Source organism: Parasteatoda tepidariorum, chromosome 5, assembly GCF_982258835.1.
Source record: "Parasteatoda tepidariorum strain Cologne lab strain chromosome 5, Ptep-v5.0, whole genome shotgun sequence".
In the NCBI taxonomy this organism is placed as follows: Eukaryota; Metazoa; Arthropoda; class Arachnida; order Araneae; family Theridiidae; genus Parasteatoda; species Parasteatoda tepidariorum.
This window is the reverse complement of record NC_141759.1, coordinates 81,463,228-81,483,689: the sequence shown is the minus strand read 5'-3', so window position 1 is coordinate 81,483,689 and position 20,462 is coordinate 81,463,228. Positions and strand designations below refer to the sequence as shown.

Here is a 20,462-nt window from a genome sequence, read left to right as displayed (position 1 = left end):
GTTCTATATTTCACATTAACGATCAAATATATTTGTTGCTTGAAAATGGATAACTTAGCAAAATCAAAATGAAAAATTTATAAATACTTTATATTTTAATGTTTTTTCGCAGACAATTGCTGAAAATGCTAACAAGACATTTGAGTTAATGAAGTTGAAATGCTAAAATGTTACATAATAGTTCTATATTTCACATTAACGATCAAATATATTTGTTACTTGAAAATGGATAACTTAGCAAAATCAAAATGAAAAATTTATAAATACTTTATATTTTAATGTTTTTCCGATGACAATTGTTGAAAATGCTAAGAAGACATTTGAGTTAATAAAGTTGAAATGCTAAAATGTTACATAGTATATGAAAATAAAAATATCTACGATAGCTTTTCATTCTTCATTTTAACATGTATAGAAAAATATTTAGTTTAAAATAAAGAACCCTTAATATTGTGAAAAAATATACATTTGTAAAAAATAGATAAAAAGTATTGAAGTATTAGTAACTGAGTAATATAAAATAATTTGATAGCTGAAGTATAAGCAACTATGAAGTATAATAATTTGATATCTAACAAAAAGAATATTGAGATTTTTCTAATTATGGAAAAATTAAAGAATAAAGAAATAAAGAAAGACTCTTTGAAGTCGAAAGAAACATTCTATTTTTACAATAGAATTTTCTGTAGAAGCCGTTTCTCCTATATGATACTTTGTTTGCAAAGAAACAAACTTACAGCGAGACTCAGAATTTCCTCCCAAGCTTTTCTGCTAGCTGCTACTTCTGCCGTAATTTCAATTAAAAGGGTGATACAAGTTTGAATGAAATATATTTTGTTTTACAATGTACCTTTTTGTATTTATTTGCAAAAATCAAACAGAAAAAAAACAATGAGATCCGCTGTACATAAAAGGGAAAAAATAATTATGAAATTTCTTGAAATTAGTAATGATATTTTAAATTTAATAAAATAAAATAATTTTTTTTGCTGCCTGTTTGTCAAAGTTATATGTTTCCTTTTAAGTAAGGAAACACATTCTTTCTTAGTGTTTTCAATCAGATGGATTAAGATTTCAAAATATTTCAAAGTTAATAATATTCAAATATTTATCTCAACATTTTATTTCTTGAAAAAGAAATGCTTGGAATTTTGTAGCCTGAGTGCCAATGATATTCCAAATTTAATTTAGTGAAAAAAAAATATTAGAGAATTTGTTTAAAAATTTCAGAGGTTTTATAATTGAATAGATTTTTAAGAGCGATACATGCTCATACCCTCCAACTGCTACGGAATTTCCGTAGTTTCAGAAATCTTCTTTTCTGACGGTAGCAAAATTAATGTCTTAATATTTAAAAAAAATTAATTTTAGCGTAACTTGTCCACTATTACTTATAAAAGTGCAGGCCATATGGCTAGATTCTTAAGTTCTGATAAAAGATTTATGAGAGATCCATTTGCTTTAATAATTTCTACTTTGGTTCGCTACCACTAGAAAGAATTGTTTTCAAAATCTTCATAAGTTGGAGGGTATGCATGCTGATGAAAAATCATCTAACGGATGCTTAATAAATATTGCGCATCATTTCAACGCTGCGCAATATCGTCCATCAAAATTGGATATATAGTTTGAATTGGAAAATAAGGAATTATACATGATGAACAAATATTATATATGATGAATGTAGCGCAAAAAAATCTTTTTTTTTATGAAATTTTTTTCCTGGAATCTGAAGACTATGGTGAAATTCCTGACTTATGAATTTCATCTAGAGGAACATGGCGCAGTATTTTTCTGAGTAAATATATCTTTCATTTTTAGTATTTTATTTGCAAAATAAATAGTTTTGACTCGAATATATTTGTATCACAACTTCTACTTTTTCTCAAATAATAAATATAATTTTTTTTTAAAATTAATTTTAAGAAGGATTTTTAATTTATTATTTATTCTCTTTTATTAACATTTGTGAAAGATTTTCCGAAAAAGTATTTATTTAATTAAAAAAGCAGTAATTATAAATTTAATGATAAACTGATTAATAAACAACCTTTTAAAATAAGTTTGATAGATTTTCTTGATATTAGTTATTACAATTTTTTAACTAAGAAAAGCATGTTCTGACCAAACAAATTTTATAATTTTGTAGATACAAATTTTTTAATACTGTTAATTAAACTATCTTTCTTTAGGTTTTAGAATTTTTCAATTTCTCGAAATATGTGAAATTTTGAGTAAAATATAAATTTATAAAAAATAGGATGATATTGAATTTTAGAAAAAAAAATTCAATAATAAAGAACAAATTTCTCGCTAATATTTGCAATATAGTTGAATAGTAAAAATGAATTGTAAAATAAAAATATATTTTAGAAGTTCGTTGTGCATGAAAGCAATAGTATTTTTTCTGCTTAAAGAACAACTGATCAAAATTTCGAAAAGTAATGTCTAATACTAGATTAATATCTCCTAAAAATTATTGAAAAATATTTTTAAACGAGATAACTACAATACTTATTTATTCCTCGAATAAGAATTCCCGTGCGTTTTACTGTATTTTATTTTAAATCAGATATATGATTTTATCTCCGTGTGTTTATTTCGTGTAATATTTTACTTAATTTTAAAAAACTTCTCTGATTAATTCTTCTCAAAAAACTTTGCATGCGCAAATCAAATGCTGCCATCTATTACTACAATTGAGAACTAAAAGTATCTTGTACAATGAAACTGTATAGAAAGTTGTGCCATCTTCCGGAGAATTCTTGAACTACGATTTAAAAATTTATCAGCTGTAAGGATGCGTAATGACACACAGAGGAATTTACCATCCCAAGTTATCTTCATCTTCATCTTTAAATATGCCTTATAAAGAACATATCTGTGAGTTCTTCATTTATCTTAATCATTATAAAGTTACAATTTCAATATTTTTAGGATTTTTATCATTATTCTACAATATGGCGCTTAAGCCTTCTTTATCGTCTGCTAATGATTTTTCTGCAAATTGACTTACAATTGAAAACTATTGCATAAATTTAGTTGTTAAAATTGACAATAATTATAGTTTTTTTATTTCATCTGTAGGATTTAAATTTTATCTATCTTTTTTAACCGCAAATCGAAGAATTTTGGTATATCGATCGGGAAACTTAGGCGTTGCTTGAAAGAATTATAGAAAGGAAAAAAAAAACAATGTTACAGATGTTCTGAAGAAATTATTTCAAACAATGTGTTGTGATAACTAAAATAAATTTAGAATAGTAAATATTATTGGTTATTTATGATATTATTTTTTTTAAAAGAATTTCTTTTCGGTACAATTTAAAATTACAATGTTTGTCCTTAATATTTACTGAGGAAATAGCAAACTAGTACTCTTAAGAATTGTATTACCAAAATAACGTTAATTTTTAATTATAACAGAAAATAATTAAATGTGTTTAAATACATTTACCATGCGAATAAAAAAAATTCTTTATAATGATATAAGTACTCATGTATATTGTCACGAAAATAACAATCTAACATTCACCAACCAACGCATTATAAATATGCTATTATTCTAGCACAAGAGTTAAAATAATATCATATTACTAAATAAATTTACTATGTTTTTAATTTTTAAATTAAATTTCATAAAACATCAGTAGGTAATTAAATTGTATTATACATACAATTGGATTGCTTTTTTATTCATAAAATTTGAAGCTTCTCTTTTTTAAATTTCTATTATAAGAGAATAAAATACGTAGGTAACATTTACTTAGGAATATATTTTTAATTCCATCTTAATAGTATACTTAAATATAATAAGTATATACTAGCAATGACACTAGTACTTTATATTATAATATTTACAATGTAAATAATGATTTTAACCTTTTCCAATTGGTTTTTCATTTGTGAAATATTATACAGTAGAATAAAAAGCAGTTATTGAAAAAAGTTGTGGGGTATTAGTTCTTGAGCATTTCTAATATATGATAGATATTTCCAATATTATTTTTAATTTATACAGATCAAAATGTAACTATTTATGTTGTTAAGATATTTCGTTTTGTACAAAACCCTTTTCTCTGAAATAAATGGTACTTATTTATTTCCACGTCGCAAATAGCTATTTTATATATTTAACCTTTCTAATAAAATAAAAAATAAGTATTTTATTTATTTATAATATTATTATTTTATTATTGGCGACTATGTTGTCTGCGCCGGCGAAATGGATGAGTACCAGATAAATTTACGAATTAAAATAATGGAGTTAGCAGCTTTTTCTTTGTGAAACAAAAGTGCGTAAAGAAGTGCAAGATTTTCATGCATACAGTAATGTAAGTCAAATAGAAAGGGAAGTTAATAAGTTTTGAATTCTACAAGATATAAAAATTATTATTTACTTTGCTTTATAGTAGTTTTCTGACATATTATTTCTTTTTTCAAAATCAATTTATCAAAGTAGATTTTGATTTATATAATAAGTTGTTGTAATTTCTTTTACAGTTTCCACTATTACGTCAGTAAAAGGACGTATTATAAAATTCAGATCAATGTAATAAAGTACATTATTTTTAATTTCATCAAACTTTATATAGAAATCTTTTGGCATTATTTAAACTTTCGGTTGATCACCATAAATCATATAAATAATATTTTAACAAAAAGTTTCTTTTAAATTTTTTCTCATTTTTTTCTTAAAGAAAAGTTAAATCAAGTCAGTATTTGGTTCTATGGCGCAACTACAACTACGATTATTAAACAATTCATTAGTATATGAGACATAGCTAATTCGAAACAATCTAGCGGAACCTTTGGATAGATGAAGGTTTGCATTGTCGATAGCCCCTTTTCCTACATATTCACGTCTACTACGGTGGGTGGGCCACATTGAACAGTTAACTTGCTATTTGAGACTGCGTCATCGTCTTCCTCGCGCTTAACTTTTCAATTTCATTTACGCACACTACGGGATCATGCATATACTCGACTTTTAATAGCAACTCAGGTGGGACCGCAGACATAATCGTGAACTTAATGCAGTTCTCACGACAAACGCTCAGAACTTGGTGAACTTAATACAGCTCTCACCACAGGAACTCGAAATCCGGTGACCTTAATACAACTCTCTCGGTCTTTCGCAAATACGGCAACTAGTGATATCTGTTCATCGAATTATATCTGACGTAACTACCACTACGATTACTAAACATCAATTTACTAGTATATAACACATGTTAATTCAATCCAATCTTGGGTTACTTTTTAATAAAAAAAAAAGGTTGAATTTGACTGTAATACTTTCCCTACAGTTTTCTCCCACCATTAACTGAAACACTAGCTTTTTAGCATCACTGTATCGGTAATGTTTAGGAGTGACATTTACATAGCATGGCTGGCACAAGCAAATAAGAAAGGATCTGAAGCAAAGTAGCAATTTCTTCCTTTTTCCCTAAATATTCTCAGTTCAGCCATTTTCCAAAATTTATTTCTATTTCCTTTTATTAGTGAATGTTTTTATTTTAATGTGCGACTTGATTTGACAGAAAAATTGTGTTGCTTATAAAAATGGTGAGTAGTTGTTTATAACATACATTCATGTACAGCATAAAAAAGGAATGTTGATAAACTTTTGTGATTAAATCCTTTTCTTCATTCGCTATTGTATTACTGTAAAGCAAGGAAAAAAATTATGTAATGATGCACGTTTGTGCATAATTTTCAATAGTTTCGAAGTAAAATTCACGAATTAAAAAAGTATAAATACATTCAAGCATTTTCTTAATCTTTAAAAACATGCTTTAAAATGTGTTCAGAAACTGACAGACTCAGTGTCGGTAGAAACTAAGCTGTTATTATAAATCTATTACATAATGATTTAATTTCCGAAAGAATTTAGCCAGAAATTTACAGTGTGGCCAAATTATTATTCTTATTATGGATATCATTTGTCGAAATTTATAAAAAATAAATATTCATATCTTTAAATATTTTTTTAAAATCCTACTTGTTTCCCAACTTTTATATTTTTTACATAAGTATTTATACTCAAGTTTTTGTTATCTGTCTAACTTAACTGCCTCCTCATAAAGAATACCATAGGATAAGTACTAAATCTTTCCAAAATAAAAAAAAAAAATGAAATATATATAACTAACATTAACAAAATCTTTTCTTTAAAAAATATATTATTCCATTACTTTCATAAGAAAAGTATATATATTTCCATAAAATAAGTAAGATTTGTTGAAAATAACATGTTGGTTGCACTTGATGAAAAATTATGCTTTCCTCAACTTCCTATTCATAATAATGTAATTTCATAATTGTTATTATTGGTAGTTTCATTATCAATTGCTTTTTGATTGACTACATTACTTCATAATGATACAATAGTGTTTAGGGATAATTTCAAGCAAAGAAATTATTCTAGTTAAAGGTATGTTCTTAACATTTTTAAATGCAGGTATCTTAATTCGACAGCTTGATGTACATAGGTTGCATTAGCTCATTTCACAGTTATAACAAAGTAATTAATCCCAATAAAGACACAGGGATGGATTGTGAGACTTTTTCACTCATGGGGTATCATAATTTAAAAAGTCTATTATCATTTAGTACCTACAATTCCCGGTCGTCACGGACTCGTGACTAGTGGTCAATATTTAATTGAAATAAATGACAATAAATGAATATTAGATATATTACTTGGCATTCCGAAATGCATATATGTTTCTTGCAGTCGTATAAGAAGTGCCAAACTATTAATAATGTCAGTGATGCTTAACGATTTAAAGACTGTTCATGTAGTTTGCGTAATAGTAATTAATATACTAATATTGGTAACTAATAAAAGTACTGTGGTAATAGCTTTTTTTAAGACTTTTCGAAATGGATACCCAATTCATAACATGCTGGTTCCATAAAATGGAACTTTATATGGTACTTTATATGGTACATGAAATGGTTGGTTCCATGAATGGTTAGCAAGGCGCAAGGAATTTAAACTACTTTTTTTTCATTTTGCATTTCATTTAATTTTTTATTTTATTGAATTTATAAAAATTTAAAAAAATCAATAAAATATAAAAATATTAAAAAAGTTGGTGGAGGTCTACATTTTTGGCGTTTTTCTGCTTTCACCATGTTAACCGAAAAATACCTTTTTGTAGATTAAAAATTACCTTCCTTACCTCCTCAAATTTTCAAAATTAAAGTTATTTTAAATTAATGAGAGATTGCAGAAGTGACAGTTTCACATGTAGAGCAAAAAAAGTTTTATACTTCTTTTTCTAAATAGAAAAAATATTTGAGTTTTTAAATGATTTAAAAAAAAACATAATTTTATTGGTGAGGGAAAATGGCAGCTGCCAAATAATGAGAAGATAAAAAGGGAAGCTTACATAACACGCTACATTTCCTTTAGTTGAAACATTAAATAACTTGATCTGAAGTTCAAAAATATCTCATTTATAGTAATTATTTTTGGTTACCAAATCTCGTCGAAGTAGAGTTCGCCAAACAAAACATATGACGCTAGTGCTGTCATGCAATAATGCTATTACGTAAAAGGTGATTTAAATATTGCTCGTCTTGTCAGATCTTCAATTACTTGGTAAGGTCTCAGAACTTGAAAATTTTAGTTACTTTGAAGCGTAACTTTATGTTCATTTAATTCAAAAGTGGGCACTTTATTTAACATTGAATGAAATTTCTCACTGAAAAAAAAGCGTCGTTATTAATTTTATGCAATTATCCGAAGGCAATCTAAATAGTGTCGTTTTCTCCAGTTACTTGGCAACTTCTCAAAGTTTGTAAATTTTAACAGTATTACTTTGTAGTATGACTATCTGCTCTTTTAATTTAAAAATAATTATTTTAATTAAAATAATTTGATAAAATAGCTCACTAATAAAACAGCATCGTTATTAGTTTAATGATATTATGCGAAGGTAATTTAAATAAGGAAGTTTTCTCCAATTACTTGACAACTTCTCAAAGTTTGTAGATTTATTCAGTATTACTTTGTAGTATGACTATCTGCTCGTTTAATTTACAAATAAGCATTTTAATTAAAATAATTTGATGAAATCGTTCACTAGTGAAACATCATGGTTATTAATTTAATGCTTTTTTATGTGAAGGCAATTTAAATATCGACGTTTTCTCCAATTACCTTGACAGCTTCACAAAGTTTGTCAATTGTTTCAGTATTACTTTGTAGTATGACTATCTGCTCGTTTGAACTTAAAAAAAAGTATTTTAGTTAAAATAATTCACTGAAATTGCTCTCTGAATAGATAGCGTTGTCTTTCATTTTACGCTATTATATTAGATGGAGTCATTATGGAGAAATATTCAGAGGAAGGCATTGGCCCACATTGGGCTGTCTGGCCAACTAAGATGATGAGGATGTTAGAACAATTTAAATAGTGCTGGCTTTTTCAAGTTCTCTAATTTCTTGGTAATGTCATGAATCTTTGAAATTTTAACAGTATTCTGTAGTATAACTGTATGTTCGTTTATTTATCTTTTAAATCGACTTGAAAATGCATTTCAGAATATGAATCCGTTCATCTCTCTGGTCAGTTACAAATACTAGATTTCATTACTTATCTTTGTCCACTTAAGAAGTGCATTTATTCCTAACACGGTGAAGCTTTTTCGTTTTCACGAATGCCTTTTTTAATATTGGCATTGCCAATATAGAATTATTATTGGCACTATTATTTTTCTACTGCAAGATGATAAATATATCTCAATAAGTAAATATTTATTTGAAGCATCATTTTTCTTTTAAGGTAAATAGAAATTTTTTTCCTCAAAGTGTTACTAAATTATCTTTCACAAAGGGAGGGCCATCATCTACTTGGATCTTTGGCGATCTTGTTTTTAGTAATAATAAATAAATTAAGAAATACATACATGAACAAATATAATAAAATAAATAACTGAATTTACTCTCGCTAACCGAAGTAATTCAAAGTAAAAAACGCTTTGAGTTCATATTGACTATGGTGAAGTGCAGATCCCAATTCACCCAGAGACGAAAATTAATAATTTTTGGTTAATTTTTTTTAAACATTGCTAATATAACTATTGAAGATTTCCCTTTTAAAGTAAATTTTAAGGGAAAATTTTTTAAATATTTATTCCATAGTATTATGACATACATAATTATTATGACATGATGTTTTTAGTCTAGTTGTTAAGAAATAAAAATAACCCTTATTCGGTAAAAAAATGTCAGGCGTTATTTCTTGCTTTTTAATAATTTTCACAATGCCACCGTTTGTTTATACTAAGATTTACCCTTCTGGCGAGATAGGCATTGAATGGTAGGTCAAAATATGTTGACCTAAAACAGTATGTTTCGTAGAGTTTTTTTCTGAAAATCTTACTATGCATAAAAATCTTATGATGGTGTTGCAGAGTTCCATTGTTGTCATTACATTTTTAATGGCTGGAAAATCACATGGTAGGATCCAGTTTTCCCTCATTCATTTTTAATTGTTTTGGTTGTCATCAGCATAAAATTAGTAAAAATCCTGACGATATTATTTTTCTATAAATATATTTGTATCCCGGGCTCGATCCCCGGCCCAGACACCGGATTTTCGGGATGAAGAAAATCCTCAGCTGCCATGGCGTATGATTATGCGGCATGTAAAATATCCCTGGAGTGCCTTATTGGCTCTTGGCATTTCCCTCAAAATTAAATTCCTAGTGCTCTTTAACATCCAAACAGAGTCTCGGTGCTGCCATCTAGTGTGGCAGAAACTAGACGTCCAAATTAACATGACCAACGGTATCTCACCCATTGTGGTGGTCCTGAAAGAGTGGATACCACCCCTGAAGAACGCACTAGGTCTGCTCATTGGCAAGACCGATTGTACAGCTCATTGGAAATAAAAAATAAAAAAAATAAAAATAAATAATATTTGTATCCCTAATTTAAAGGTATTTTTCTGTACTGCTATTACTGCGCTTTTTATTTAAAAAGTTTAAAACTAAGAGAATTATTTTTATCATTATATTATTATTATAGCGTAATTCTGCGCTGTATATTAGGATAAAGTAGTTATTTAAAATTGTATCTAATCTTTATTGGTAAAATCCCAGAACAGCCAACCCCTTGGCGACTTTTTGAAATTTCGTCAAGTTGGCGATTATTATTTGGATCAATGTTGCTTCTTTATTAGTAAAAAAACAATTTAAATTATTGCAAATTTATTTAAATATTTTTAATAAAATGAAATAAAAAATAATCAAAATAGACGCTCTATAATGTTGCAACATATCTCCCCAAAATATATTCCAGAAACCTAGTTTGGCAAAATTTCAAAAAGTCGCTTGGCGAGATATAAAAAAATCGCCAGCGGTTGGGCTATTCTAGAATCCACCCTATCAACTGTTTTACAGTTATCATTTTTTGTGAAAATAATAATAATAGGAAGAAATTGCAGTTAAAGATGTTAAATGGTTTAGAACTTAACGATTAGCTCATGCAAAATAAGATGCAAACAAAATTAGTATTTTATATATCCGCCCATTTGGTAAGCGAAAATATTAAATTACGGTTGTGAATTCGCCAAATTTGTTAGAACAATTTAATATTATATAATGGTGTTACAATATAAATGTTGTTTTAAATAATGACTACTTAGAAAAATTACTTCTGTTCGCCAATGTTCATAATGGTAATAGATAATAATATTTGGAAGTGAGAAGTGAAGGCACCAGCGTAAGCAAACAGAATTCTTTTTAGTACACACATGTTAAGTGAATAATTTCAGTATTTGTGAAAAAATTGTTTTCTGCAAGGAAACAACAATTCATCATCATCATAGTTGGCCAGACAGCCCAATGTGAGCCAATGCCTTCCTCTGAAGATTTCTCCATGACCACTTCTGATTCACCTCTGATCTCCCATTCTTTTCATTAACTGCGAAAAAATCAGACTCCTCTCAGTCAGCCCATCTCAACCGCGGCCTTCCCAGCTTTCTTGTTCCATTGAGTCTAAAACAACAATTATTGCGAAGCAATAATCGGAGTTAGTGAGCGACAGCGAACAAGGGGCTTGGAACCCTAGAAAATAAATAAATAAATAAAAATAAAAAACGCATCGCTTAAGAAAGGCTTAAATGTTAAAGAAATACATCGGTAACTTATGAAGAAAATGAATTGTGGAGCTACAATCTAAATAACGGCTTGTTTTTGATGTCTTGATCATTTTTGACGAAAATAGCTATATACCATTCTAGCTATGTTGTTAATATAAACCAACTTATCTTTCAAGAATGTGCTAATTATTATAACTAACTTATTTAACAAGAATAAAGGGCAGCTTATAGAATTTTCCTTTAAAACAACTGAAGTCAATGATTTTCTATTATAGTTAAACGATTTTCAATAACTGAATTTAAAATATTCGAAACAAGTCCCTCGGGGTGCTTAGTTGTTATTTTTGTTGACCTATATCTTCTGTTCTATAACTGTTTTCGTATGTATATGTTAGGTTGTTTGATATTTAGAGTTAAATTTTTATATTTGTTATTTGTTTTAAAGTTCCAGGTATAGTTTCCTTTTCATTGACGTGAAATTTTGAAAACAATCTTTTGAGGAATGTTTTTTTAAAGGAAATTTTAAAAACTGCTGCATGATACAGGCCCAGAGGACAAAATATAAGCTTTTTTGAAAATAATAGAAAAAACTTTTTCGTGTCTATCATAAAGACAACGCAAAATAATTCTATTCTATGCGATTACTTCAGCTTATAAAAGAAATATTCAGCTTATAAAAGGATATTTTTTCTTTACGGATCACAATGCCTTAAGGATAGTATTTACTGGAAAATACTAAAGCATTCAAACTAAACTGGTGGGAAAAACAAAAATAAATAATGAAATGCTGAAATTACCTAAGGCAATATTGCAACTTCGTAAACCTGTATATTTGCTAACGAAACAGATTTAAAATATGAAATCTCGAGAGACAGTTTTCAATTCAATGCTACTGTTATTAGAATAATCACCAGAAAATACTTTAAAAAATGGTAAATAAATTGGTAAATAAATATGTTGTTAAGGTGGTATTTAACATAGCTTGAAGGATTTAGTAACTACGGGGAACAATTTTTGTTTTCTTTTGCCTGAGACTTTTAACACATTTTAGATACTTTTCATCGCTAATTTAAAAAATCGCAATCAGTTTCCCTCGACATGTTGAAGGTCTTGAACACACCCCGAACCAAGATTCCTTAAAATTTGTTCAAATTTCTATTAAGTGTCCCCATTTCTCTGGCACATATGACGTGGTATAAAGAAGGGGATGATGATACATTTCAGTTTATGATGCAATAAGTTAAGTTCGTAGGTTTTTTATCTCTAGTGATATTTTTGAAGGAGAAGATAAGTGTACAATGGAGAGGGGGATAATGTAGACGAAAGGTGTAGATTTTTAGTGTAGATTTTTGTTATTTATCACTCCAAAAAAAAAATCTTAAAGAAAATTAGAAAAACTGTATTACCTTACATACAAAGTTTAAAGACAAAACGCTAAATAGTTATGAAATTATAAATAAATTAGGTTTTTGTCATGGAAAAGTAAGTTCTTAAGTTTTCATTTAATTTCACCTTTCGGCTACTTTTAATCATTGTGTTATGAATAAATATGCATATTGCACACTTTAAGAGTAACTTTTGATTCATCTTTCTTTATTTAATGGATAATGAGATTAAAATAACAAATGACTAAATGGTGCTAGTATGGAGGAGTTATATATATATATATATATATATATATATATATATATATATATATATATATATATATATATATATATGAAAACTTGTACATTCAGACAAAAAATAAAAATAAACTAAAAAATACCATTTTAATAAATATCTGTTGCTTTTGAAACAAAACTAATTTCAGATTTGAAATCCTCGCACCCGAACTAGATAAGATTAAGTACTTGTATTATGTACATAATAATGTACATGTACATGAAAAATAATTTGCTTCCCAGTGTAATTGAGAGTAAAAATATGTCTTCTCAATATTTTGTTCCCAAATAAAGCGAGAAAGTAAACAATTGAGAAGATTACCGTTTCAAACAGGTCAAATAAGGCATAAAATAATTTAAGGGCATAAATAAAAATTTGCTGTTTTCGTGACGTAAGTACTTACGTTTTTAAGAAGTTCATATTTTAGTTGGTAATTTGATTACTTAGAGCTTTATTGTGAAAGAGAACTAAATATTATGGTACTAAATAGCATGATGGAAAAAAATAGATAGATATACATGCTAACTATATGGTTCCAATAAATAAATAAATTGATTAAAAAAGAAACAGTGCTTTCTACTAATGTAAGCAAACATTATCCCCAGTGACAAAATTGAGAAAGGTCCTGTTTTTTTATAACTGATAAAAATGTTAAATTATCAAAGGGCTTCTTAAACATTTTAAATTTCAGAGCTACTTTTTCTAACCTCAAACGTTTTACGTTTTCGTATATGCAGATGCAGTTGAAGAACATTATTCCTTTTCTCTTGAAGGTATTTCCGTTGCCTTTTGATGTATTATGCAAAATAGTTAAACTATTTAGCGAAATCAGAAAAAAACCACAATGTTTTTATTATCGATAAAACTAAATTTATATGTATTTTAAACTTTTCTTTGTCCATATTTTAAATTTTTAATCCATTTCTTTCAAAAATATTTTTCAGAATTTTCATAAGAAATGGATTCCGAGGCGACAACGTCAGAAAATGCTGGATTAGAGAAAGAATTTCTCGTCGAAGATCCAGGTGAAAGTTTTTGGCTCCAACTGATGGCAGAGTGTCAGGCAAACGCGCCAAACAAACTGCCTTCTTCCAAATCTGTTCTTGTGTTGGGTGATGATGATGCTGGAAAAGCTCAGCTGATTGCAAGACTTCAAGGCAGTGGAGAAAAGCTTCGGAAAGGTAATGGTCTTGAATATCATTTCCTCAATGTTAGAGATGAATACTGCGAAAACTCAACTAAACTCGACATTTGGATGTTGGACGAGGACCCTTGCTTCCAGAGACTTTTGAAATACGTTCTGAACAGTGACGTCATATCAGATACCACGGTGATTTTAACTGCGTCGATGGCAAAACCGTGGAACATTTTCTACTCCATCTGCACGTGGGTGCAGATTTTGGATAAACATATTGCAAGCTTGAACATACCACCAGATATCATGGAAGAAAAAAGATCAAAAGTTTTAGATAGATATAGAAAGTACGTTGAACCAACACAAAGTATCTACGGTTCACTAGAGGATCAATACAGCAACGAAGAAATCGAACACAATTTAGGCTTAGATATTATAGTAGTTATTACTAATACTGACTATATGACGACCCTGCAAACTGAATTTGGTTACGTAGATGAACATTTTGATTTCATGCAACTGACGCTCAGGAAATTCTGTTTATCATACGGTGCATCATTGTTCTATGTGTCAGTAAAAGAGGATCGGAATTGTGATATCTTACTGAAATATATTTTGCATAAAGTGTACGGCTTTCCGTTTAGAATTCCCGCGATGTTTCTTGATCGAGATTCTATTTTTGTACCTGCGGGATGGGATAGTGAGAACAAAATACTAACTTTAGCTGAATCTCTGGCAACCATTGCTTTCTCGTCCCCGTTTGAGGACGTCATCATCAAGCCTAGTCGACTTTGCGACGAAAAGAGAATCTGCACCGAAGTTGAAGCACAAACTGATCAAGATTTTTTACACTTTTTGGAGTCATCACTGAGGCAGCCTTTAGAAGTTCCTGATCCCAACAATAGAGATAGTTCTTTCTCAGCCACGTCAACGCAGAGAAATACCTCAAGAAGGGTTTCGCGGTCCCCTGGTGTCCGTTCTCCGCAGAAAAAATTGGAGGCAAAGCTTGCTAGTGGAGAAGGAGACACGGTGTTGCACACATTTTTCAAAAGTCTTTTGAACAGGCGAACCAGTGCACCAGTGGACAGACCCATTGGAATGTCCGGCAATCGTGCATACAACCCTCCTTTAGGCTCTCAGAAATCCTCAAACATATCGTTAGATGGTGGCGCTTTTAGTTATGGTAACACCGATGTATTAGCGGAAGGGGACAAAGAGTTCAACAACCCAGTTGGGAAATATAAATCAAGTATTGAGCAAGAGAGCTTACCTGTAGTCGATGAGCTTAAAGATCCAATGGAAATGAAGGCTCCAGAACTTCCCGATAATGCTGACCCATTCACTGAATTCATTAAGCGTTACAAAGAGCATCACGCATCAAAAGCTGGCGAAACGAGCAACGTGGCTCAGTCTTCCTTGGAAGAAGATGGTGACGAAAAAGACATTCAGCAATTACCAGAATACTTCATGAGCAGTCAAGGCTCTTCGTTTTGCCCCACTGATTGCTGCTATCAAAATAAATCTTCTGATTTGAATGATTTTGTGATTGATGACGCATGCATTGATAGAGTTAGGAGCAAGTTCAATCCACCCCTTCGATTGCTGTTGGAAAAATCTTACAATACAGGCCCACAAGCTTCTTTTACCGGTGGGCATGATGAATGCATAAAACGGGCTTCCTCTAACCCCCAGAATCAAAATGGAACGTTTTCTCCAACTTCTTCCCTCGTAAATGGAAAGGCAGAGTGCTCAGACGATTCTGCAAGACCTATTGTTCCTGACTTATTGAAAGAGACTATGATAGCAAAAAAAGAAAGCAAAGAAAACCCTATTATCGTTAAAGACTCTTAGTGTGTTGTTTCTAAATATTACTTTGTATCAGTACCATTATCTACTATAAAAAAAGATATAGCTTAGTATTTTGCTTCGATATTTTTACAAAGTTTTTTTTTGCATTTTACCAGTTAAAATCTTAAAAGCAACTTTTTAGTGCTAAGATATTGACTGTAATCCTTGATTTCAAATTTATGGTTTTTGGACAAAAAGGACTAAAAAAAGTTTCAACTAATTATTTATTTATTTTATCATTATTGAAATTATTTTTATATACATATTAATTTTGCTTTAAATATTAAAATGAAGTAGAATTAACTTTTAATTCAAAACAGGTTCACCTAAAATTGTTTCTAAATCCCATTGGAATAATATATTTTTTATGATGCATAGAAGTATGATATATATTTGCTTACTTATTTATTGTTAATATTTATTTATATTATTGCTGCTTACATTCGGAAAAATTCCGTTAGATTTATTTTTTTTACCTTTTGCTTACGCTTGGTACAAGATGTGAACCAGGATAACACAGTAAGCAAAGTTTAATTCAGATTTTGGTACTGATCCTAATTTATCTATGCAATGATTCTTTCTTCGTTTCATTTATTATTTTTAAGCTTTAAATATAAAAAATATGACCTGCAAGTGTTTTTTTTTCTGCTTAAGCGTTTACTTTCTATAAATGCTCAACAAAAAATAGTGCTTTGTATAATTGTATGTTGTTATAACTGTTATTGACTTGCAAAATGTAAGTGTCTTTGCCTACTTAACTTTGATGCTTTAAGATATTCTTAATATGCATAAATTATCGAAGCAGTGCTGTACTTTAAACTATGCAACAATCCGATGGCTTTGAAGATTAAATTATTTAAGGTTCTTCGGAGCAGGCCTTAAAATTATGCCTTTCGCGAGAGAATTTTTTTCAGAATAAAAATTTTAATGTGCCAGAGTTAGTGATGTGTAAAATGTCTGACCTTTAGTACCCTAAGCTAAATTGTTGTTATTTTCTGCAATTCATAAAATGATAAAATGATTTATTACTATACTTCAAATGCCTCAAAAGTAATTTATTACATGGAGAATACATGATTGCCTGTATTTGTTGTATTAAAAAATATTTATGTTTCAGAATGATTGGCTGATTGTTTTAATAAATTTGTTGATATAGCAAAGAAACATGCTTATCTCGTTTTTGTTTTAAATTTTCAATGCAGTTTAATTACATATTTTTCTTTCAGTTAGGTCAGCGGCTCCGAAATTATTTCGTCTATGGAACCCTAAACCATCGATATTCTTTAAGTGGAAACTCAACCTTTTATTTGTGCACGTATTAATCAATAATAATTTTTTATTTCGAGAAATGGAACTTTCATTGCTTTCATATTAATAATCTTAAATTAAATTTCTTGTGCAACTGTTGAATTCATTTTCCTGTAGCTGCATCTACACCGTGACCAATAAGTTATCATGCAACATTTGAAACAAGTTAAGGAATCATATATTTGTCACTGTAGTCCCAATTCTTTTCAGGCTAGTTAGCATAAGGTATTTCTAAGCTACTAAAAGTTTAAATATTTTACTACTTGTATTTTTTCTTTATCTAAGTAGAATGAAGAAATGTAAAGAAATCGTGATAGACAAATTCATCAAAAGAGAGCAGCTGAGTAAAATTTGAAAGCCTATTCTCTTTGAGCCTATTCTACATTTTGGCCTATCCTACTTCTATTTTGACTACCGTATATTGGTAGCTACACAATAGAACTACATATTTTTTATCGTCGTACATATCTAAGCAAGCTTGGTGTATAAGCAATAGTCAAGCAGGAGAAAGGATTTACAGAGATACATTCAGAGTTATGGTGAGATTCGAATCCTCTAATTCCATGCTACAGAGCATTTGGCTAATTGTCAATACCACTCATCCAGGGAGGAGCCAATGAAAAGACAGGAACTCTCTGTCTAAATACAAATATTAAAGCTGTTGTTACATTACAGTAGATATAAATGTCTTGGTTCTTTCATATACATAACAATAATGAAAAATATACCTTTTTTGGGAAACATAAAATGGCCATTTTAAGTACTATCTCTAGTTAACCCTTTTCGGCACATCATGTTTTGATCCCTAACTTTCAACAGGTAGCATGTTAAAGACTGTGAGCACTGGTCTTAAATTCTTAATAAAGAGATGAACTTGAAGTATATGTTGTTTAAGGAATAGTGGTTATTTAGACGAAAATAGCTTTACAGTTTTCAAGGTTTTCGAATTTTTTGGAATACGTGTTGCCAGACAGGTCACACTGCTCCAGGAAGTTTTAGTTGCCCTGTTTAGGAAAGGTTTAGTTGTACTTATTTGAGTTGTCCTTTATTTCCGTTGCAAGATTATATCATTTACTTACTTAAAATATCTTTAACCTTTTCTAAATGGCAATATGTATATAAATCGGAAATAACATTACTGTAAGCGAGAATTGTGAAAATAACTTTTATAGTTATTCGAGAAATAAAATAAAAACAAAAGTCAATCGTCCATTGTAATTTGCATACTGTAAGAACAATAATGTAAGCAAACATTTTGAGGAATGTTGTCTGAAATCTCAACTTAAATACCATCTATTTATATTTATTATACAGCACCATTATTCTTAATTATGGTTTATTTTTCTTTATATCCTGCATATGTTTATTCAGAAGTTCAATTTCCGTGTTGCAACGGAATAATAAAGATAAACAATTTTCTAAATATGTATTAATTTATACCTTAATCCCGTAAGCCTTTAAACCTATTCTCAAACCACAAAGTTATAGTACATAAACCGAAAGTATTAAAAAAGATATATATTGCCTGTAAATCTCGCCAAGCTTACTTCGAACTATCTATTCGTCCAAGCAATATCTGTGTCAAAGAATTCCTTTTTAAGTTGTTTTAAGCTTTGCTTTTTTGGCAACAGTCTCTTTTTTGTTGTTGGATGAAGGATAAGCCATTTCTCACGAGATCTCGCCTATTCACGCGAGAAAGTAGGGAAATGTTGCTATGGTTACGGTGGTAGGATTATGCAAATAGATCAAATGCGAAGTGGGTACTCCTGGCTTATCAAGGTGCCGTATCATCCTGAATTCACAGGAAGTGAAGGGATGGCGGTTTAGAACAAAAGGACAAGAAAAAAAAGTAGAAAGGATGTTCTGGAAAAAGAAAATGAGAATAAAGTTTTTAGTCTCAAGGTAACATTCATATACGCATCGCACTTCTGCTTGGCGAAAGGATTTGTTTTCTTCAGACCATGTCTACTTGTTGGGAAATGGAAGTAGGAAATGTTACTGTCTAGAATACTTGCGTTGTCAAACTTTAAACATGAATTCTTTCATAAAGAACGAACTTAAAATAATAAATTCTTTTTCTAAGATTTAATTCTGAATAAATATTTGTTTTACCTTATAGTTATTTTACTTAAAAAATATTTTAATGTTAATAACTTTTTTTGTAATAGCTAAAGTATCTATTGATTGAATTTTTAATTTAAAAAAAGTAAGTTGTACTATGCGCAAAAAAAAAAAAAAAAAAAAATCGGACCAGTCTGAATAACTTTTAATCTAATAATCGGATCTTAACGTTTTAGGACTCGATCTTAATGTTTGGAGGGAGTGACTTCAAATAGGTAAATTAATTATTGAAGAAGATAATTTAAGTTACAAAATTAAATTCAACGTACTTAAAAACGTCTAAATAAACACACCTTTTTTTAGACGGATTCGGATTTATGACCCCCAAATTATAGGGGGGAGGCGCAATCTGGGAAACATGGTCCCAAATCTGGGTAGGAGAATGGTATTAAGTTTGGACCCCTTAACCCTTTAACGGACCCTTTATTTCTAGTAAAGGTAAATTAAAGTATTTTTAGAATTGAAATTGTTTTAAGAACAGTAATTGATATATATATATATATATACATATATATATATATATATGTATATATATATATATATATATATATATATATATATATATATATATATATATATATATATATATATATATATATATATATATATATATATATATATATATATATATATATATATATATATATTATATGTATATAAATATATATATATATATATATATATATATATATATATATATATATATATATATATATATATATATATATATATATATATATAATTTATATATATATATATATATATATATATATATATATATATATATATATATATATTATATGTATATATATATATATATATATATATATATATATATATATATATATATATATATATATATATATATATATATATATATATATATATATATATATATATATATATATATATATATATATATATATATATATATATATATATATATATATATATAAACTCATTTAGTTTATAAAAATGCCATTTTTATGGTGGTAAATATATTTAACATGACCTATTAGGAACTTACTACCTTTTATTTTTCTTTATTTATAAAATAAATTCCTTAAATGCTACAAACTTCAAAAGGAATTATGTATTTTATATTTTTTATGCGTTTTTTAAAAGTGACAAATGGTTACCAATTTTATTCAAACTCACTTCAAGAAAGCTGAAGTTATTGAAAAATGGAAACCTAAATTAAAAGTGGTAAAACGTGGTAGTAAGTATACTTACCACGGCCTTCAAAAGGGTTAATGTTGAATTTA

At 28.6% G+C, this 20,462-nt stretch overlaps 1 protein-coding gene across 2 annotated transcripts; it reads left to right on the top strand.

The window, feature by feature from the left end:
* The first annotated feature begins 2,767 nt into the window (after positions 1-2,767).
* Positions 2,768-16,932, top strand: LOC107456672 (cytoplasmic dynein 1 light intermediate chain 2). Of its 2 annotated transcripts, none has more exons than XM_016074604.4 (2): positions 2,768-2,883; positions 13,730-16,932. In XM_016074604.4, exon 2 carries the CDS (start codon positions 13,744-13,746, stop codon positions 15,769-15,771), a length of 2,028 nt encoding a protein of 675 aa, XP_015930090.3. In that variant the 5' UTR covers positions 2,768-2,883; positions 13,730-13,743; the 3' UTR covers positions 15,772-16,932. The 2 variants fall into 2 exon arrangements, with proteins under 2 accessions (XP_015930090.3, XP_015930089.3); XM_016074603.4 differs by lacking the exon at positions 2,768-2,883 and adding an exon at positions 5,456-5,568.
* Positions 16,933-20,462: the final 3,530 nt, after the last annotated feature.

Coding starts and splice junctions, on each gene's coding strand:
- LOC107456672 (XM_016074604.4), top strand. CDS start 13,744: ATGGATTCCGAGGCGACAACGTCAGAAAATGCTGGATTAGAGAAAGAA.